General features: G+C 36.3%; 1 protein-coding gene across 4 annotated transcripts in view; it reads left to right on the top strand.

Moving 5' to 3' along the window:
• Positions 1 to 23,743, top strand: part of COP1 (COP1 E3 ubiquitin ligase) — a 251,041-nt gene that overhangs the window by 165,764 nt on the left and 61,534 nt on the right. For all 4 annotated transcript variants that reach the window (XM_072648565.1, XM_072648563.1, XM_072648562.1 and 1 more), the window contains one exon: positions 16,139 to 16,256. In XM_072648565.1, coding sequence (XP_072504666.1) covers positions 16,139 to 16,256 — 118 coding nt within the window. The remainder of the gene's footprint in view (positions 1 to 16,138; positions 16,257 to 23,743) is intronic.

The raw sequence follows: 23,743 nt of genomic DNA on the forward strand, positions 1-23,743 counted from the left end.
GAAAATTTTAAATTGTAAACTCTCTCCCTCTCATTCCTCCATCCTTCCTTGAGAATTTAAGGAATTTTATATTGATTTTACAGGTTCAGTCATGCAAAACATTTCCATATTGGCCACATTGCAAAGGAAAACATAAACAAAATAAAGGAATAAAAATAATGTAAGAAATTATGGTTCTATTCACATTCAGATTTCAACAGTTCTCTCCCTTGAGGTAAATAGCATTTTTTCACCATGGGTCCTTTGGAATTGTCTTGAACCATTACCTTGAACAGAGTAGCTAAATCTTTCACAGTTGATCATCCTTACAGTATTGTTGTTACTGTGTATAGTATTCTCCTCATTCTGTTCATTTCACTTTGCAAGACTTCGTATAAGTCTTCCCAGAGTTTTCTGGGCATCCTGCTCATCAGTTCTCATGGCATGAGAATATTTCATCACAATTATATACCCCAACTTGTTTATCCTTTCCAAGTACATGGGCATCCCCTAAAATTCCAATTATTTGCTGCCACAGATAGGTATTATGAATGTTTTTGTATATATCATTTCCCCCTTTTAAAAAATCTCTTTGGGATATAGACCTATTAGAAGTATTACTCGGTCAAAGGGTATACACAGTTTTATAGCCCTTTGAGGACACTTGTAAATTTTTATCCTGATCCATGAACGGTGTGTTGTGTCCCAAGTTTTCTCATTTCCCTCTCCAACATTTGCAATTTTTTTTCTGTTAGCTAATCTAGTGATAGGTGTAAGGTGGTATATCAGAGTTTTAATTTGCATTTCTCTGATCAGTGAATTAGAGTTAATTTACCCTTTGGATGGAAAGTTGTGCGTGTATGTGTTCGTCTTTCGTTGCCAAAGAAGACCATGCTGTCAGAGAAATGATGACATGACTTGCACTTGACTTTGTTTTTGAGTGACGAAGGGCTGTGCAGGTTACCACCCTCACTTCTCCTCCAGAGCCATCTGAATCCAGTGACCAGATATTCATTAGGATGACTGGAGATGACTCAGGATGAGGCACTGGGGGTTAAGTGACTTGCCTAAGGTCACACAGCTAGTGAGTGTCAAGTGTCTGAAGTGAGATTTGAACTCAGTCCTCTTGACTCCTGCCCTGGTGCTCTATCTACTGCATTACCTAGCTGCCCCTGGAAAGTTGTCAATTACACATTGGAGGAATTTAAACAAATATGGAGTGACTTTTAAGGGGCATGGTTCAGGGAATTCTTTCTGAGAGATTAATTGGAGTGTATCATCTCTGAGATACTTTTTAATTATGATGTTCCCTGGTAATAGGGAATACATGCTGCCTCTGAATAGTCAGGACTCAGAATAACTTAAAAGGTTACGTGATATCAGGCATGATAGGTTGCTGCAAAGAACTAATCAATTATTGATTAAATGTTTTTGTCCAATCAAATTGGCTTCATCGCTTGTTAGGTTTTTGCACAATAAAAATAATAAAGCTCTTTATTAGCTTATAGCCCCATGCTTGTTGGGATTATGATGTAATTAATAAGCTTATTATATTTCTGTCATTTAGGTCATTGACCTCTGTTAAATCATACAACTTATATTTTGTAGCATATTCTGATGAATTAACTTTGCAACAGAATGTCTATGTAACTTATGGGAACAGAACTGAGTTACAATACATAAATACTGCATTAGTTGAATTTTTACTTTATTATTTGTTAGAGAATATAAATGTAGGACCTCAAAGCAGTGGTAACTTCTCTTACCACCAATAGAAATGGATTGCATTTTTTAATGTTTCAGAAGATAGAATATGCGTCCAGTTGTGTCTGATATAAATAAATATTGATTAGGTAAGACCACTGTAATATTCAATCTTGGAATCATGCCACCTGGTCTGTTCTTAAATATATTACAGATAAGTGAACTCAGATCCAAAGGTATAAAATAAATTGAGGAAAGTCATAAAATTTATTAGGTACAAGACCACCACTTTACATTCTTCACCCCTGCCATATTCTTTGTCCAGTTCTCTTCATTACATTATTTTGCACTTTTTTAAATTTTATCTCTGAATTAGAATTAAAAAAACAGTTAATTATCTCAAAACTGAGACATTGACCATTACTATAGTGTCAAGTCCTGTTGGCCTTTGTCTGTTCTGCAGGCACAAACTTCACGCTTCACAATGTCTTTTACCTGCTTTTGATTTACAAGGAGAATGAGAAGTTGTCTATAGAGCCCACTGTTTTAGTAGATCCATGATCTGATCTCATGCATATGTTCTCTTACCTCCAGCCTATTCATCGTGTCATTCTCATTGGTCTCCTGTCATTAATCCTCTAAGGATGTACTCAGAATTCTGGGACCATCCAGTGGTACTCTTCAACATTTCATGTGTACTAGTGTAACATTGAAGATGTACAAATATTGTGCTTGGCTATTGATACATGCATGTTTACCTATTTTACTGAACATATGTGTCTTGTATATACTTCATGCTATTTCTCATGGACAAGTTATTATTGGTAATATTCAGAAGCCAATGTAGGACCACCATGTTCTCTTTTGTTTGCCCTCTGTAATAAATACTTGTAATTTTCATTCCCAAATTGTGTAAATCTGTCAGTAAGTTAGTCAGTAAACATTTTATTAAGATACCAGGCACAATGGTAAGTGCTGGGGATACAAAAAGAGGTGAAAGATAGTTCCCTGCCCTCAGGAACTCCCAATCTAATGGAAGAGAAAATATGCAATGTATGTTCAGTAAGGGGTAAATATTCACTTGATTTTCCTCATATAGGTTGTTATGGCAGGCCTGTCAAGTAGTTGTGATTCATCCTTTTGTGATTCTTAGTGTTATATGCAGTTAGCAATATGTTATTTGAAAAAGGACCTGTAGGAATTTTTTCTTCCACTTGTACTGGACTGAACATTGTCACAGTGACAGACATCATTGTCTGTCATGGATCATCAAGATATAGTGTAAGATTTAACCTTGTTCATGGACATTGCCTTGTTGAATGAGACTCTTCAATAGTTGCATTTTATTTGTCTAAATCAAATTCCATTTTTTAGTAATTAAAAAAAAAAGTACAGGGAGTTCATTGTATTCCCCATGTCTTAAAATTTTTACAGGGTGACTGGGAAGAAGCACTTCATGACTAGTGGTCAGGGTAGCTAGACAAGCTCTCACAATGAGAGAAATGTGGCATAAAGCCCTTTTTCATCCATATCACTACATACGGTCTAGAGATAAACACAGTCACTATCCATTATGATATTATAATCACTCAGATTTTTTGTTGTATTATATTCATAAGAATAAAATATTATCTACGGTTTCTGTGATGCTGCAGAATGTCTGTACTGCTGCATAGTGTATGGCGATCCTCTTAAAGGTATTTCTTAAATCTTGTTGGATGATAATGTGCTTCCTAATAGGAACACGTACATGCCTACACATATATAATATACACACATACATACATACCTTACATGCCTACACACACACACATATATATATATATGTATACATCCCCTCTTACTGTCCTAATACTGAAAAAGATCTTATGAGTTACAAATAACATCTTTCCATGTAGGAATGTAAATAGTTCAACTTTAATGAGTTCCTTAAGGCTTCTCTTTCCTGTTTATCTTTTCATACTTCTTTGATTCTTGTGTTTAAAAGTCAAATTTTCTATTCAACTCTGGTCTTTTCATCAAGAATGCTTGAAAGTCCTCTATTTCATTGAATGACCATTTTTCCCCCTGAAGTATTATACTCAATTTTTCTGGGTAGGTGATTCTTGATTTTAATCTTATCTCCTTTGACTTCTGGAATATCATATACCAAGACCTTGGATCCCTTAGTGCAGAACCTGCTAAATCCTATGTTATCCTGATGGTATTTCCACAATACTTGACTTGTTGGCTGCTTGTAATATTTTCTCCTTGACCTAGGAACTCTGGAATTTGGCTACAATATTACTAGGAGTTTCCTTTTCGGATCTCTTTCAGGAGGTGATCGGTGAATTTTTTCTATTTCTGTTTTACCCTCTGATCCTTGGTTTTTCATAAAGTCATTAGCTTCCTTCTGCTCCATTCTAATTTTGAAGGAATTATTTCCTTCAGTGAGCTTTGGAACCTCCTTTTCCATTTGGCTAATTCTGTTTTTTTAAAGCATTCTTCTCCTTATTGGCTTTTTGGATCACTTTTGCCATTTGAGTTAATTTTTAAAGGTGTTATTTTCATCAGCATTTTTTGGGGTATCCTTTAGCAAGTTGTTGACTCACTTTTCATGATTTTCTTGCATCATTCTCATTTCTCTTCCCAGTTTTTTCCACCTCTCTTACTTGATTTTCACAATCCTTTTTGAGCTCTTCCACGACCTGAGACCATTGCATGTATTTTTTTTGGAGCTTTTGAATGTAGAAGCCTTGATTTTCATGTCTGCCTCTAATGGTATGGTTTGTTCTTCCTCATCCAAAAGGATGCAATGCCTTTTCACCTAGAGAATAACTTTTTCCTTTTTTCTTTTCTGGTCATTTTCCCAGCTGGTTACGTGATTTTTGAGTCTTTTGTCAAGTAGAGTGTATATTCTAGGGACCTCAGTTCCTCCAAAGTGGCATAATCAAGGGAGAGAAGTTTACTCCTTTCCTGGCCTGTGTTCTGGTCTGTGAGCAACCATAAGGACTCTTTTCTGCCAAGGATATTAGGATTAGGATTCCCCCTCCAGAGTCTCCACCAACTCCACCATGCCAGTGCACCTCCTCACCCCAGGACTGCCACTAAGGACTGAGACCCAGATAAGGACTGAGGCCCAGATCAGCTGCTTGATTCCCCCAGAATCTTTAGGCTGAGAGCTCCCAAAGTGGACCCTCCTACCACAGTGGGGGTTGCTGCCCTAGGACTGTGGCCTCACATCCAGGTGAAAGAGCTTTCTCACTGACTTTTGAAGCTGTCTTTGGCATTTGTTGGTTGAGAAATCTGGGAACTGCAGCTGCCACCCATGATTCTGCACCCTGAAGCATGCCCCAGTCCTGTCCTTGCCATGTGGCCCAAGCTAAGCTGCTCTCCACTCCTATCCCAGTGCAATAGACCTTTCCTGTCGGCCTTCCAGGCTCTCTTGGGCTGGAAATCTCTTTCACTCTGTCATTTTGTGGCTTCTGCTGCTCTGGAATTTGTTTAGAGTAATTTTTTACATGTATTTTATGGGGTATGAGGGGAGAGGTAGAACAGGTCCATCTGCTACCCCACCATCTTGGTTCTGCCCCTCTGTAAAAACAGTTTTCAACATTTGTTTTTGAAACTTTGAGTTCCAAATTCTCTGCTTTCTTCCCTCCCCACCCACCCTCATTGAGAGAGCAAGCAATTCAATATAGGTTGTATACCTTATATATGCAAAACACTTCCATAATAGTCATGTTGTGGAAGACTCACTATATTTCCCTCCATCCTATCCTGCCCTCCTTCCCCACTTATTCTGTTTTTTCCTTTGACCCTGTCCCTTTTCAAAGTGTTTCCTTCTGACCACCCCTTCCTCCAGTCTGCCCTCTCTTCTGTCATCCTCCCCACCCCCCTTATCCCCTTCTTCCTTACTTTCCTGTAGGGTAAGAAACCCAATTGTGTGGATGTTATTCCCTCCTTAAGCCAAGTCTGATGAGTGAGCTTGACTCATTCCCTCTCACCTGTCCCATCTTCCCCTTCGTTGTAATACCTTTTTCTTGTCTCTTTTATGCGAGATAATTTACCCCATTCTACCTTTCCCTTTCTCCTTCCAATATGTTCCTTTCTTACTCCTTAATTTTATTTTTTAGGTATCATCTCTTCATATTCATCTTACCCTGTGCCATCTTTCTGTCTGTACATCTATCTCTCTGTCTGTCTGTCTGTCTACCTACCTACCTGTCTACCTATCTATCTACATATCTACATTTCCTCCAAGTACTCTAATAATGAGAAAAGTCTTATGAGTTACAAATATCATATTTCCTTGTTGGAATGTAAACAGTTCAACTTTAAGAAGTCTCTTATGATTTCTCTTTCCTGTTTACCTTTTCATGCTTCTCTTGATTCTTGTATTTGAAAGTCATATTTTCTGTTCAGCTCTGATCTTTCCATCAAGAATGCTTGCAAGTCCTCTATTTCATTGAATGTCCGTTTTTCCCCCCTGAAGTATTATATTCAGTTTTGCTGGGTAGGTGATTCTTGTTTTTAATCCTATCTCCTCTGATCTCTGGAATATCATCTTCCAGGCCTTTTGATCCCTTAATGTAGAAGCTACTAGATCTTGTGGTATCCTGATTGTATTTCCACAATACTTGAATTGTTCCTTTCTGGCTGCTTGCAGAATTTTTTCCTTGATCTGGAAACTCTGCAATTTGGCTGCAATATTCCTAGCAGTTTTCCTTTGGGAATCTTTTTCAAGAGGTGATTGGTGGATTCTTTCAATTTCTGTTTTACCCACTCATTCTAGAATAGCAGATCAGTGTTCCTTGATAATTTCTTGAAAGGTGATGTTTCAACTCTTTTTTTTTTATAATAGCTTTCAAGTAGTCCAATAATTGTCAAATTATCTCCTCTCGATCTATTTTCCAGATTAGTGGCTTTTCCACTGAGCTATTTCACATTGTCTTCTATTTTTTCATTGTTCTGCTTCTCTTTTATAATTTCTTGATTTCTCATAAAGTCATTAGCCTCCATTTGCTCCATTCTAATTTTGAAGGAATTATTTTCTTCAGTTAACTTTTGGACCTCCTTTTCCATTTGACTAATTCTGCTTTTTAAGGCATTCTTCTCCACATAGGCTTTTTGGACCTTTTTTTGCTATTTGGGTTAGTCTATTTTTTAAGCTCTTACTTTCTTTTTTTTGCTTCTCCTTCAGCAAGCTATTGACTCATTTTTCATGCTCTTCTTACATCACTCTCATTTCTCAATTTTTGCTCTACTTTTACTTACTTTTTAAAATCCTTTTTAGGTCTTCCATGGGCTGTGACCAATTTATCCTTTTCTTGGAAGCTTTTGATGTAGGAGCTTTGATTTTGTTGTTTTCTTCTGGTTGTCTGTTTTGGTATTCTTTGTAACTGAAGTAAGATTCTATAGTGTGTGTGTTTTTTTTTTTTTTACTCTGTTCATCTTCCCAGACAAATACTTGACTTTTTCACTCTTTGTCAAGGTAAGACTCTGCTTCCAGTGGGAGTGGGTGACCTGTCTCAGGCTTCAGGGATTTTGTATTAGCTGCTTGATTCCCCCACTGTCTGTGGACCAAGAGCTCTGGAAGCATTCACTGCTGCTTCTGCTACTGCTGCCACCACCATCATTGTCACTACCTCCACCATCACCATCACCACCACCACCACCTCTATCTCTGCTACTCTGATGCTGGGGCTGGACCCCATCCTGACAGAGCTCCTTTTTCACCCATGTCCCACAGTTTTCCCACTGCCCTTCAATGCATTCTTTGGTGTTTTGGGCTTCAGAAGATTAGAAACTGCCACAGCTGCCAGTGTTTCAGTCCCTTGATGCCTTCTTCAGCTCTATCTGTGCCAGTTCAAGATATCCCAGACTGCACTCCCCTCCCATCCTGGTGGGATGTACCCTTCCTGTTGACCTTCCAGGTTGTCTTGGGCTGGAGATTTGTTTCACTCTGTCATTTTGTGGATCATACTCCTTTTTTCAATGTTGAACCAAAAAGTTCCATGCTTGGTTCTAACTGTTGCCTCTTGGTCCTTATACAAGTTCTTTAGAAGACTAATATTCCCATTTCTTTGAAGACTTGCCACATTTTGTTGTGAATCACACAGTCAAAGGCTTTAGAGTAGATGAAATGGAAGTGGATTTTTTTTTTCTGGAATTCTCTTGCTTTCTCCAGTAATCCAGGAAATGTTGACAACGTGGTCTGCTCTTCTGATAATTGTTGGTTCACATATTGCTGAAACCTAACTTGCAGAATCTTTAGCATAACCTTGTTCATGTGTGAAATGAGTGCAAATGTTTGTAATTTAAACATTCTTTGGCATTGTTGTTCTTTAGAATTGGGAAGTAATCTGAACTTTTCTAATACAGTAGCCACTGTTGAGTTTCCCAATCTTGCTGGCATATTAAGTAGAGCACTTTCCACCACATCATCTTTTAGAATTTTAAAAACCTCATTTGTAATTCCATCAGCTTCATTGCCCTTATTTTTTAAATTTATTTATTTAACTTTTAACATTCATTTTCACAAAATTTTGGGTTCCAAATTTTCTCCCCATTTGTCCCCTTCCCCACCCCAAAACACCGAGCATTCCAGTTGCCCCATCACCAATCTGCCCTCCCTTCTATCATCTCTCCCTTCCCTTGTCCCCATCTTCTCTTTTGAAGGGCAAGATAACTTTCTATACCCCATTACCTGTATTTCTTATTTTCTAGTAGCAAGAACAGTGCTCGACAGTTGTTCCTAAAACTTTTGAGTTCCAACTTCTCTTCATCCCTCCCTCCCCACCCATTCCCTTTGGGAAGGCAAGCAATTCAATATAGGCCATATCTGTGTAGTTTTGCAAATGACTTCCATAATAGTCATGTTGTGTAAGACTAACTATATTTCCCTCCATCCTATCCTGTCCCCCATTGCTTCTATTCTCTCTTTTGATCCTGTCCCTCCCCAAGTGCTGACTTCAAATTTCTCCCTCCTCCCATTGCCCTCCCTTCCATCATCCCCCCCACCCTGCTTATCCCCTTCTCCCCCACTTTCCTCTATTGTAAGATAGATTTTCATAACAAAATGAGTGTGCATTTTATTCCTTCCTTTAGTGGAATGTGATGAGAGTAAGCTTCATGTTTTTCTCTCACCTCCCCTCTTTTTCCCTCCACTAAAAAGTCTTTAACTTGCCTCTTTTATGAGAGATAATTTGCCCCATTCCATTTCTCCCTTTCTCCTCCCAATATATTTCTCTCTCACCCCTTAATTTCATTTTTTTAAGATATGATCCCATCCTATTCAATTCACCCTGTGCTCTGTGTGTGTGTGTGTGTGTGTGTGTGTGTGTGTGTGTGTGTGTATGTACATCCATCCATCCATATATGTGTGTATACATATATACATAGAGAGAGAAAGGTACAAAAGTCTTTTAAATTTGAAATTCTCATCCTTCTCTACTTCATTTCCTTCTCCTTCTTCAAAAATTTAGCTCAGGTAGCATTTTTATGGAATGATCCTTTCCCAGTTTCCCATGACTTTTTGTTTATTGTCCCCTCTGCTAGTATCTTCCACGTGAAATTATCTCTAAAATGAATATGTACACAATTGTTTGCATTTTATCTCCCCGTTAGCCATTCAGCTTTTTTAAGAGTAGGTACTAATTTTGACTTTCTTACTTATTATCCTCTCTTACCATAGTATCTGGCACTTAGTCCATAAGAAAAACTTGTTGACTGAGAATGTTAGACATTTCACAGCCTCAACGATAGTAGTATGCCTGTGTTCTGTCTTACCTTTGTCATTTTTTTTTTTGAGAGAGAGAGATAGATACAAACCTTTTAAATTTACAAAGAAATAAAAGGCTAAGGGGATAAAGAGGGTGGAGAATATAAGGGGGGGATTTCATTTATTCATTTTTAATATAATTTTTTTCAGTTTTCAATATTCACTTTTGCAAGATTTTGAATTCCAGATTTTCTTCCCATCTCCCCTCTCCCCTCCCTCCAGGACAACATACACCCCCACCACCCCTTTTCTCAATCTGTCCTTCCTTCTATCACCCCCATCCTTTCTTCAATCCTCCTCCTCTCTATTTCTCTGTAGGGCAACATAGATTTCTATACCCCTTTGCCTGTACAACTTTTTCCTCAGTTGCATGCAAAACCAAGTTTTAGCATTAATTTTTTTAAACCTTCGAGTTTCACATTCTCTCCCTCCCTCTCCACCCACCCTCAGTGGGAAAGCAAGCAATTTGATATAGGTCATACATGTGTAGCCATGCAAAACACTTGCATAACAGTCATGTTGGGAAATACTAATCACATTTCCCTCTATCCTGTCTCCCTTGTCCTGTCCCCCCACAATAGTGTTTGCTTTTGATTATCTCTTCCTCCAATCTGCGGAGCCTTCTATTATCCTCCCTCTCCTATCCCCTTCCCACCTGCCTTCCTGCAAGGTAAGATACATTTCCATTTCCAATTGAATGTGTATTATTCCAAGGGAGGGATTTTTAGAGGGGAGAGTGAGGGAATAGAATAAGAAGGGGCAGTAATAGTAGGGGGTCTAGATTAATGGAAATGGGACGATAAGGGAGGGATCATTGAGGGGAGGGGATGTAGGTTAAATAATGGTAGGGCAAGGTAGTGGATATAAGTAAAGTAGGGAAGTGAGGAGAGTATTGAAGTGGTTTTCACTGCTTGCTGTTATGATTTATTAGTGTCAGATAGAATATACAGCCCAAGAAGAATTTGAATGTCACAGTTATTACTATGTAGAAGGGCAGTTTTGCTTCTTGATTGATTGGTCAAGAGATGTTTCTATAAGGCACCACGAATTTAATTTTTCTGATTTACTTTGGCTTTTAAGACTTTGTTTCTTTAGCAGTTGTTATTTTTATCTAGTTTTGAGAAAATCTATATGGCCTAAAGGAAATGATGTCTTTCAGTTGCAAAATTAAACCACACACACACAAAGCCAATTGGGCAGTAGCACTTTAATAGCTAAAATAATCAATTGATAATTAAGTTGCTAAATTTATAGTCCAACAAGCTTTGTCCTTGATTTGCAGTTTTGGGGATAGACATTGAGTGAGCTGGTGTGTCCTAAAAGGTCGTAATTCTCTAGTTTTTCAAAGGTGAATGCAACTTTTAATATTTTGTCTCAGTCGTCTGATGCAGATTCATTTAAAATCATAGAATTTTCCAGCTCCTATACTCATTTCTGAGAATCTAGAGTTGTGATTGGAGAGGAAATGGTTTCTTTATAAGTACTTTTGTCTTCCTAGTTTGAGCCCAGCATAGACACGCACATACTTCTCTTCTGTCCTGCCATCACCCTTCAGCTTTGCCTCAGTCAACTTGCATTTATAAAGTACTGATAATATGCCCAGTACTGTGCACTGGGGATGTGAAAATTGTAAAGGGAGTGGCAGTTCTTTCTATAAAAACATTGTATGCATGCTTCTTTGTCTTCCTTGTCACTGTTCAAAGCAATAAGATGAATGTAATTTACTAGATTCAAAGAAAAAATGAGGTCAAAAATTAACCAGAAGGTTATGCATTCCTCCAAATTTAAAGAACAGAGACCCAAATGAAGTTAAAATGAAGTAACTTGGAGACTTATTTAGCTCTTCTACCATTTCTGAATCAAGGAGTCTTTCATAGCTACTACAGATCCTGTGTTTGGGGTATTATCCAGGTACTTCATTGGTTTTTATAGTATTTTATTGTAGATAAGTATCTTATCTTTTTTTAAATTTAATTTTTTTCAATTAAGCATTTTTCTCTCTTTTTGCCCCACTATAGCTGAATAAAAAGAAATTACTAAAATAAAATACTTAATTTGCTGACTTATTTTGAAAACTAACCAATATGCAGTTCAGCAAAGCAGATTCCCTCTTTATTCACGCCCAAAAATGTGTCTCATTTAATGAACTTTGAGGTCATCATTTTTTAGTCAAGATGTGAGTCACAGCTTCATCCTAGGTCCAGGGGCATCATTCATTCCTAAGTCTTTAAAGTTATTTTTGTTGTAATTTTATAACTTGTAGTACTGGTTTTACCCAGTTCACTCTGGAACAATGCATACAATGCTCTCCAGTTTTCTTTGAAACTATCCATTTAATAATTTCTCATTGTGCGCTACATTCAGATCATAGTTTGTTCTCCCACTTCTGATAGATGAATACCCCCTTAGTTTCTAGTTCTTTGCTTAGCACATAGTAAACACTGAGAAGTGCTTGCTAACTGCTACCATAAATATGCTGTTATATATATTTTCATAAATAGTGATTTTGGTGGGTGAAGGAGTAAGGCTAATGCCATTTTAGTGACTTTTGTTTCACAGTTGCAAAATGCTCTCCAGGATCTTAACCATGGTATCATGGAGACATCTTAAACTCAAAAAATTCGAAATAGAACTCATCTTTCTCCCTAAACCTTTAGATTTTCCAAGCATGCCTATTGCTATCCCAGGCACCACCGCCCTTCCAGTTAATCAGGTTTACAATCTAGTTATCATTCTCAACTCCTCACTTGTACTCTCCCCACATATCTCATCCCTTGCCAAGTTAAAATTCTGCCTTTTGTCTCTTGCATATACCATATTCTCTCCTCTGAACCTTGTTCAGGGTTTTGTCACCTTATGTTTGGACTCATGCTGTAGCTTGCTGGTTAATCGGTATGCCTCATGTCTCTCCCTACTACAGTTTGTTTTCCACTCAGCTGCCAAAGGGATCTTTCTAAAGCATAGATCTGACTATATCACTCCTCTATTCACTAAAGTCCATTTTCCCCCTTTGACCTCCAGATCAAATATAAAATTGTCTTGGTTGGCTTTTAAAACCTTTCATAACTTGGTCCCTTCCTAACTTGCCAGTCTTCTTAGACCTTATTTCCCTTCACATACTGTATGATCAAGTGACTCTAGCCTTTCTCCATCTCCCTATTTCATATGTTTTCACTAACTGTCCCCCTATTTGAAATTCTCTCTGTTCTCTGCTTCCTTATTTCCTTGACCTTCTTCAAAATTTAGCTCAGATAGCATTTTTACAGAAGGATCCTTTCCCAGTTTCCCATGACTTTTTGTTTATTGTCTAGTATCTTCCATGTGAAATTATCTCTAAAATGAATATGTACACAATTGTTTGCTTTTTATCTCCCCATTAGCCTTTTAGCTTTTTTAAGAGTAGGTACTAATTTTGTCTTTCTTATTTATTATCCTCTCTTTTAGCATAGTATCTGGCACTTAGTCCATAATAAAAACTTGTTGACTGAGAGTGCTGGACAATTCACAGCCTCAACAACAGTAGTATGCCTATGTTCTCTGTCTCCCATTTGTTTTTTTTTTCTTTTCTATCATTTTTAACAATCATATTAGTGGGAGGTGGAATTTAAGAGTCATTTTCTCGTGTCTGTATGTGTGCATTTATGTGTATGTGTTCAAGCATTTCTTTTTCCTTTTAGTTGTTGATAGCTTGGATTTGTTCCTTTGAAAACTGCCTATTCATAGCCTTTTACAAGTTATCTAGTGGGAATGGTTCTTTATTTCCTTGCATTAAAAAAAAGAATTTTTTGTGATATCTTTGTATCACTAAAATTTCTTCCAGTATCACTCTCCCTTTCAAGAGCGTCACATCGTATAAAAGAAAAAAAGAACAGTAAAAATGATCAGTACATGGCAGAAGTCTGAAAATATATGATATGCACTGTTTCACACATAAGGATCTTACACTTCTGCAAAGTAGCAGAGTGTGAGATGTCCTCTTATGTCTTCTTTGGAGCTGTGCCTGCTTTTTGTAATTCGTGGGGGTTTTTTTGGTTATTGTCCAACTGCCTTAATTATTTGTGGACTGAGAGTCCTGGAAGTCACCACTGCTGCTGATGTAGCCACCCCCAAGATGTGCTCCTGGCTTGTTGGGGTGGGTTGGGGCATCCTACACGCTACTGCTCTCTACTTTGCACCACCACTTCAATCCCTGTGGGACAGGAATTTCCTGCCCTCCTTCTTGGTTGTCTTGGACGGGAAAGCTTTCACACCAACCTTTTGTTGGTGGTGCTACTCCAGAATTCTTTTTCAGGGTTTATTTTGAAGTTGTTGGGAGGGAAATTTGTGGGAACTCAGGTGAATTCCCTGCTTTTACTCTGCCATCTTGTCTACCTCTGTTCTTGGTCAAAATCAGTTTTGGCTTCTTTTGCGGTGTTTGTTCTTTACAAGTACATTGTAGTCATTGTGTATGTTATTTTCTTGGCTCTTCTTATTTTGTAGCAATTTATGTAATTCTGTACTTCTCTATATTCAATAAATTCATTATTGCAGCTCAGTAATATCCTATTTCTTATATGGCAACTTTTAAAAATATATTTACTAGTTGATTGGCATCAACTTTATTTTGGTTCAAGTTCTAATAACTTTGAATCAATGTCTTACATATCTTGGATAGAAGATCTTTATCGTAGAAACTTGTGTCAAAGTTTTTTTTTTAACCTGTTACATATTTCCCTTTTGATTTTTAATTGCATTATTTTTGTTGGTGTAAACACTTAAGATGTTTGTATGATTAAAATTGTCAATTATCTTCTATGATATTTTCTATCCCTTTTTTGGTCATGAACTCTTTTCATATTCATAGATCCAAAAGGTAATCCATTTCTTGGAAAGAATCATAACTAAATAAACCATGACTTGGAGGTTTAAAGAAATATCTAGCTGTCCTTTCAAAATCATGATATCGGTATTCTCTTAAATAGCTTTAGGTACACTGAAATTGTTTAAAATCTTTTGGAGAGCATTTGCCAGTTAAACTTTTTACTTGATCATTCATAAAATTTACTAGATTCTACACACTAGAAAAACTTCTATCATTAGACTTTATTAGTACTAATTTTTGGTACATTGTACACTACTGACAACAGACAGAAGAGAGCATATTTTCTGTATGCCTTTTAGAAGAGACAGGATAATATTGTTTTTTCAAAAAAATGAAATGGACAAAAATCTTTCCTATGTACAATGACTCTTTAAGAGAAAATAAAACACCAAGAGCATTATTTAGAGCTAAAAGATAGTCTCATTTTACTGATGTGTAAGTTTGCATCTAGATAAGGTAAATGACTCTGTCCTTGACTTGGGGAATGCTCTAGCTCTGCCTTGCATATCTCAAACAACTGATTAAACTACACTATAAAGAAAACATAACAAAAAAATATTTAGGTTATACTAACTTTGTTTCACAAGAATTCTCTTTGTCTACAACAATCACTTTCTAGTCATGGAAATCTTTGCTTGATTGGTTCTTTTATTTCAGTTTTACATACATGCTTTTTTTTTTTTTTTAAATTAAAACTCTGTTTTGCTTTTATAAAGCTGCCCTGTCAGAAATTTAAATCTACTTTATATTCTCCAAAAAACTTCATCTACAAAAAATTATTCTGCTTTCCAGTGTAGATTTTATGAAAAAACCTAAACAGAATAAGAAATAGCCTTAACATTGAATGTTATGAATATTTCCATTGCATCTCTTTAGAATCTCACATGTTTACTGGCTGTTGTATAATCATTTCTTTCCTGTCTTCTAGTATGTTAGATATTTATTAAAATTCAGTCTACTTACATTACTCCATAAGATAGTGTTGATTTTTATGTTTACTGAATATTTTTAGTCAGTAAGTTAGAGATTATCTTCTCAATTATTTAAAATTTTAAGTTGGGTTTGGAGCCATTGTTATTTAAGAAGTCAGAGGAAAGAGGAAATATAACCGAGGAGAAAAAGTCAAGCTACCTAAATGTATATTTACCTTGAACATTAGCAGAGTTCATTGCTTTTTTTTTTCTGTAATACCAACAATCCCCAAAATTAATGTAGCATTAAAGAACTGATAGCAAAAGAAAACTCAGTTCTTGATTAACCCTTCTGGATTGAAAAGAAGGCTTAGGGAATTTTGGATCTTGAATTAAAATGAACATTTAGCTGTTTAAAAAATTTAAATTTATTGGTAGTTCTGATCATAGTCACATAGTTCTGGCATTATTGAAAATAGATGAAATAGTGTATAGGAGATATCTAGAAGTACAATACTTTAGCTGAAATGTAATATTTTTAATTCAGAAGTTAATAATACCTTGTGCAATATTAACATCTATTTAAGTTTAAAGTGACAGTTTTTCTCCCTAAACTATCTATGTCAAATTCCAGTGGAGTTTCATTTCAGGCATATGTGGTTTATGTTATTTTATTTTATGATTTTGGTGTATTTTGTTGAAATATTTTTTCCTAGGTAGGAGTGATGCAAAAAAATTGACTTTTTTTTTTAATCATTGTCAATAATGTTTTGATAACATTGCATTTTCTGGGTATTACTAGTTTAGCATAATTTTTTGTAGATTTTGGCCATCAAATGTCAATGCTATGTGGGGGAAAAACACTAAACTTCTGTTTTCTTCATTCATTGCATTTCTGTTTGTATTCTTTTTTTTCTGTAGATCACTGTGTCCATTACTATGATCTTCGCAACACTAAACAGCCCATCATGGTGTTCAAAGGACATCGAAAGGCAGTTTCTTATGCAAAGTTTGTGAGTGGGGAGGAAATTGTTTCTGCGTAAGTTTGTTAAATCTGTTTCTTTCCTTGTGACACAGAAAAATTAAGAAAAAATAGAAATTGCTAATTTGTCACAAGTGCTCTAATTTCCTAAGACTGCAGTCTTTTATTAAATGCTTACTATGTAACAAGCACTGTGCTAAGCCCTAGGGATGCAAAAAAAGGCAAAAATAGTGCCTATTTTCAAGGAGCTCATAATCTAATGGGAGGGTGGGGATCAGCATGAAAATGAGATGTATAAATGGCTATTCATCTCAGAAGGAAGACGTTAGCATTAAGGAGGAATAAAAAGGTTTAGAAGAAGTGACTTAAGCTTGAAGAAAGCCAGGAAAGAAAAAAAAAGTAGAAAAGGGTGGGAGGGGGGAGAGAATTCCAGACATGCTGCAACAGCTAATGTAAATGCATTAAGCCAGGAGGTGGAGGATCTTATTTCTTGAATTGTAAGGAGGCCAGAATTAATGGAGTACAGAGTATATGGGAAAGAAGTAAGGTATATGATGCCTGGAAAGGTAGTAAGAATTCTTGGTTATGAAGGATTTTAAAAAATAATCAGATTTTCATATTTGATCCTGGAAGTCATAGGGAGTCACTGAAGTTTATTGATTATAGGAGAGTGAGATGATCAGAATTATGCTTTTAGTAAAATCAACTTGATAGCTGAGTGAAGGATAGATTGAAGTGAGCAGATACTTGAGGCATGGAGATCAGGTTACTGTAATGGTCCAAGCATGAGAAGATGAAGCCTTGCAAAGGGGTGACCTCTTTTTAGGAGGGGAAAAGGAGTGTATTTGATAAATATAACCAAGGTAGAAACAATAGAACTTGACAAGAGATTGATTATAATAGGTTAAAGAGAGTGAGAAGTAAGGAATAAAACTTTCATTGTGAGTCTAGATGACTAAAAGGCTGGTGGTGCCTGCAAATAGTGATGAGAAAGTTTGGAACAGGTGGATTTTTGAGAAAAGATATTGAATTCCATTTTTAAGTTTAAGATGTCAATAAGATATCTAGTTTGAAATGTTCAGTATGCATTTGAAGATGCAACACTAAAGGTCAGGAGAGATATTAGGGCTGGATAAGTGATCTGCGAATCATTTGTATAGAAATGATAAATGAATATCCTTGAGAGTTGTTGAGATAATCAAACAAAATAGTATAGAGGGAGATAAGAAGAAGAGCGTCCAAGACTGAGCCATGGAGAACATCCACCATTAGTGGTGGCAGTCTGGATGAAAATACTACAGAAGAGTAGTAGTCAGCTGGGAAAGAGGTTTTCCTCTTGAGTGAACATGAGTGAACAGTAACATTATGAAGATCTAGATAGAAGAGACTAACAAGGTGAGAGAGATCAGCAATGTCTGAGAATGCAGAGATTGTGAAAAAGACCATTAGATTTGGCAGTTAGATCACTGATAATTTTAGGAAGTGATCTTTCAGTTAAATGAGATTGAAGGGTAGACTGTAGAAAGTTAAGCAGAGAATAGAAAGAAAAGAAGTGAAAATATTAACTATAGACAATATTCTCAAAGAATTTAGCTATGAAAGGGAGGAAAACATGGGACTATTATGAGTGAAGAATATAGCAAGGGAAAGATTTCTTATGATGGTAGAGAAATGGAACTTTGTAGGCACTAAGGAAGTAGTCAGGTAGATTGAAGGTTAGTATCAGAATGAATATAATAGAGCACTTTGATTGAGAAGACAGGATGGCATAGGATCACTTGTGAATGTAGAAGGTTTTGCCTTGGCAAGGAGAAGTGTCATCTTTTCATATGAGACAGAGGTGATAGAGGAGATTGACGTGGGGGAAGGCCTGAGTTATGTGAGATGAGGAGAGGAGAAGAAGGAGTGCTTGACAAATGACCTCAGTTTTTTTTTTCAGTGAAATATAATGTAAAGTCCTTAGCTCCCAGGGTGAGAGATGGGAGAGCCATGGAAAATTTGGAGAATGGTAAAAAAAAAAAAGGGGGGGGCGGGGTTTAGAAAAGCTGCTGTGCTGATAGTGAATTGATTAGGGAGTTATAAAAATTGCCTTGTCACAGTGAGTGCCCAGTTGTAATTACATAACAAATTTGTAGTCAATATGGTTTTGTGATTTCTCCAACTTGTATTAGCAGCACGTGAATAGGCAACATTTAGTGGAATTAATCTCATCCTGAGGGGATGCCAGAGCAAGATTGGCAGTAAGATAAGAGGGACTTGAGAGAATAGGAGAGTGTAGAGTTAAATTGTTTCATCAGTGGGTCAGTCTGTGGCAAAGATGGAAGTATAGCCAATACAGAGGTGATGCCATAGGAAAAAATGAGAGTGTGAAGTGTTGGGATTCTGCAGTGAGGATGAAGGATGACATTAGAGCAAAAAATGGGATGGCAATAGAGTATGATCAGACTGAAATTTCTAGGACCATAAACTAAGGTCACGGTAAAACTTTTTAATATTAGAGCTAATTTTTGTCTTTCATAAGGATTTTAAGCAATTCTTTTTTAAAAAAAAAAAAGAAATTTTAATTTATTTCATAGAATTGTACCATCATAGAACTAGAATTAGAAGGAATTTCAGAACCACCTACTTTGAGTAGAGGCCCCAGGAGGTTATGGGGGTTTTTCATTTGATTCTGGTGAATCTTGTTGCTGCTGAGGTTATTTCTTGGGTTCTTCTGCTCAATGATTATCCACTGAAACAAGAACTCATAGAATTTTTGTTGTTCTGGCTATCATTATTTGATTTTTAAGACTTAAGCCCTGTAGATATAGCTTTAATGATTTTGATGGTGATGTTGATGATAGTTAATATAACAGATCACAGCATTTAGAACTAGAAAGATCATCTAGTCCCATCTCCTCATTTAACAGATTAGGAAACTGTGATCCAGAGAAGTTGAGTGATTTGTTTAAAATCACACAGGAATATACAAGCCAGGATTCCAACCCAATTCCCCTAAATTTAATCTTCTTTCCATTCAATATGATCCTTTGGATAAAAAGCAGAAGCATTTTTAGACTAGGGCAACTCTCATAGGATTTGGAAAACGAAAACAACCTTACTATTTATTTAGTCCTATCCTCTCATTTTATAGATGAGAAAATTGAAGCCTGAGAACAGCAAATCTTGTCCAAAGTCCTACAAGTAGTAAGTAGAAGATCTAAGAGTAAAACCTAGATCTTCTGACCCAAATGCCTTCCACTACATTGTGTGGTCTTATTGTTGTCTGCTGCTTGAATTGTGAACTTGTTAACCTGTAGCAATTCTTTGGACTCAGTTTTCAGGGTGACATTCAGTAGCAATCTACCCTTAGCAAACCATCCATTCTGTTCAGAGCTCAGACATTTCCAAATCACTTGCCAAAAGAAAATATACCAAATGTTGACTGGATCCAGAAGCTATGAGGAGAGCAGAAAAGGTGCTACTTGTGCTAGTTCCTTCCTCTACTTAGTAGAAAGTACTCATCACCCTTATTTGCTTTTCACTTTTTGATGAATCTTGGAAATATAATTAATATCTTATTCATTTGAAAGTAAAGTGAAGGCATTGGATTAGATGACCTCTGAGAACTCTTCTAGCTGTAAATCTGTCATTCTAGCAACTTTTGACATTTAAATTATCTAAAAAATATGACATTTTGCAACTCTTTTTCTATCTCTTCACATCTCCATTAGAATTCTTTGTCCTTGCATCCTCATTCACTTTTCCTCACATGATCACAGCAATCATTGTGTATGTCCCATTCTTGTTCTACATGGTAATTCATGAAAGTCTTTCCAGAGTTCTCAATATTCTTCAGACTTGTCCAGTTTAATTTCATTGCTGTTTTCCCTCACATTACTTACAGGATCACAAATTTAGTTCCAGAAAGGGAACTTAGAGTCATCAAGTCCATCTTCCTAAATTTTCAGATGATGAAACTGACCCCCAGAGAAGTTAAGTTACTTAAGGTCACCTTGGCATTAAATATCAGAGCCACGTTTCAACCACTACTGTTCTTATTACAAATTGAGAACTCTTAAGATATTTCCAATTTTTTGCAGTTATATAAAATTCCACTATGAAAATCTTCCCTTTTTTGTTTCTCATAGTATTTTTTTATTTTTAATGTTCATTCTTGTAAAATTTTTGAGTTCCAAATTCTCTCCCTCCTTTGTACCTTGAGAATTCAAGCAATATGATATCAGTTTTGCAAGTGAAGTCATGCAAAACATTTCCATATTATCCATGTTGCAAAAAACAAAATAAATAAAAAGCAAAAACAAAACAAAACAAGTAATTCTTTAATCTGCACTATGAACATTTTCTAACAGATAGTATATATACATATCTATGTATTTGTGTATGTGTAGGTAAACATTTTCAAGATATAGCCACACCTTAAATGACATCTTGGTGGCACAGTGAATAGAGAGCCAGAAAGACCAGAGCTCAAATCTTGCAAGTGCCAGGTATGTGACCCAGGGGAAGTCACTTAAGCTCTCTCAGCCCATTTCCTCAAATAATAATGATAATAAGTTAGCATTTTTGTAGCACCTACTGTGTGCCAAACTCTGTGATAAGTACTTTTACAAATTTTATCATATTTGAACCTCACAACAATCCTGGAAGGTAAGTGCTGTTATTATCCCCATTTTATAGTTGAAGAAACTGAAGCAGACCAGTGTTAAGTGACTTGCCCAGGATTACCCAGCTAGTAAGTATCTGAGACTGGATTTAAACTCAGGCCTTCCTGACTCCAGGCCCAGTGCTGTGGCCACTGTACTGCCTTACTCTTTCGTGTCTATAAAATTAAGCTAATAATAAAATCTACCTCCCAGGGCTTGTTCTGAAAATTTAATGAGATAACATATGCAAGGTGCTTTGGGAACTTTGAATAAAACCTTCACTCTCTATAAAAGGCAACTATTGGATCCATTTTGGGTGGAAGGGAAGGAGGCAAGAAAGATGATTTTAATAACGTAAGAACTTCATTTGCGGAAGCTCCTCTAGTAAAGCCGATCATCAGCTGCTTTGTAATATCTTATCCTAGAGAGTTTTCTTGGTATACTGAGAAGTTATGTGACTTGGCCAAGGTCATACAACCAGAATGTGTTAGAGGCCAGATATGAGTACAGATCTTAAACTTTTATTCGTTACCTTGAATATTCTTGGCACAAGGGATATAAAGATGATATATGTAAAGCTTTCTGCACTTGAAATGCTTATATTGTCATAGAGGTGGCTGGATATTCCACACAGAAAACAATAATATGGACAGATGCATAAGACGACAACATAATTTGGGAGGGAGGTTACTAACAATAGTGGGAACTAGTGAGCACCTCATGTAATAGGTTATTTTAGAGTCAAGCTGTAAGTTGAGACAGGGATTCTACAAGGTAGAATGAGGGGCATGAAGGACAGCCTATGCAAAGCACAGAGACAGCAGGATCATATGTGCATGTGTTTTCTTGCCCAGCAAAGTAGACTAGTTTGGTTGTAACATAAACAGTATAATGGGAAACATTATGAAATCAATTTGTAAAGATTGATTTGAGCTGGGTTGTGAGTACTAAAGAGAGGATTTCTATTTCATCCTAGAAGCAATGGAGAGGCACTGAAAATTCTTGAGCAGGAAAGTAATATCGTCAGACCTGTGTTATAATATAACTAAAGTATTGTTAGAGTTTCTTTTCACTTTATTAGACTTTTACATATTCCAAAGGGATAATTACCAAAAAAAATAAAAGTCTCATAGGATAATTCTTTCTTTACTATGCATTGTTCACTAGTATACTTAAATTAATATATATATGAAAGCCTAGTGAAAAAAAAGATGACCATTTATTTACATTTTATTGTTGAAAAGAGCCATGATGGCAAGTAAAAAAAAATAGATCATGTAGGAAGCTAGTAATCCATGTCTTGTTAAATCTGATATGCCTGGGACCTGCCTTTTTGCTACTTTGTTTTGTGTCTGTCCACATTTAATGCTGCCTTAAAACCATCTTTAGTTTACAACTCATTTTCCTTACCTGTTCCTTCAGTGATTTTCCCAATGGCACTGAATGTATTGCAACAACTAAATCCAGCAGTTAGGCAGTTATTCGCACATCGTTTTATGACAGACTGCTTTCCAGAATGTTTTCCAAAAGTACAACTTATTAGCAACCATCCATGGTTCTAATTTTCCTTCAGATTTTAGCATGATGATAATAAAATTTTTTCTGGATTATGACCAATAATTGGAATCTAGGGAGTAGAGTAATTCAGAATAATCAAACAGTATCCCTACTGTAGATTGTTTGCTTGTGAAAAACGCCAGTACTTGCTAAGGTTTAAAATACTAATATTGATGTTTTTTTCTTCAATAAATTTGCATCTTTTTTAAAATGGAGCATGACATTAGTTTATCCTTGCTACTTACTCACTTCAGTATACCTAACAGTATAGAATCTCAGTCTTGGAAAGGATATTTCAGGTTATTTGCCCCATACCCCCTAAATGAAACATGTAAATCAATTCTCTAAAACCTGTGATGAAAGGCAATTTAATCATGGGTATTTAAAAGGATGAAAAATTCACTGTATCATAAGGCACTTTTTTCCATTTTCAAAGAACTGTAATTATGAAATATTTACTTAATTAAGCTACAATCTACTTTCCTATAATTTCTACCTACTAGTTCTAATTATCTTCTCTGGTTTTGTGTATAATAAATCTCATCATTTGATAGACTTTCAGATATTTGAAGACATATGTCATGATTTCCTGGTCAATCAACAAGATTTATTAAGCACCTATTATGTCATACTTTTTAGTCAGTCAACAAACATTTACTGATCACCTCCCGTGTATCAGCTGTTGTAGTATTTGCTGAGGAAATAAAGACAAGTGTCTGCCTTCAGGGACCTTGCATTCTACCAGAGAGTACATGTTCACAGATAAGTAAATATTGGATATGTACAATATGATCATGTAATAATTGAAAGGAGACACTAACAACTGAGGAAATCATGGATACATCTTGAAAGAAATTAGCATTTGAGTTGAGCGTTGAAGGACACTAGATTTTCCAAGAAGCACAGGTGAGCAGGAAGGGTATTTCAGGCATAGGGAGCAACTTGTCATAGAAGAAGACAGAATGTTGGGTATGAAAGAATAGCAAGTAAGCCAGATTAGACAGAGTATAGAATGCATGTCAGAGAGTAACATGTGGTCAGACTGGAAAAGTCAGCTTGAGCCAGATGGTGAAAGGGTTTTAATGATAACAAAGTTTGTACTTTATCTGAAAGGGAATGAGAAGTCGCTGAAGCTTCTTTGAAACTTCTTGATCAGTGAAGTAATATGGTCAGACTTATGTTTTAGGAATATTACTTTAGATAGCTTTGTGAAGGATGCCTTGGGATAGGAAAAGACAAGATACAGGGAAACCAGTTAGGCTGTTGAAGTAGTCTGTGTCTGAGAGGACAGTGGTCTGATGTAGGGCAGTTTGAAAATGGCTAGAAAGAAGGGAATAGTTG

Source organism: Notamacropus eugenii, chromosome 2, assembly GCF_028372415.1.
Source record: "Notamacropus eugenii isolate mMacEug1 chromosome 2, mMacEug1.pri_v2, whole genome shotgun sequence".
NCBI lineage: Eukaryota > Metazoa > Chordata > Mammalia > Diprotodontia > Macropodidae > Notamacropus > Notamacropus eugenii.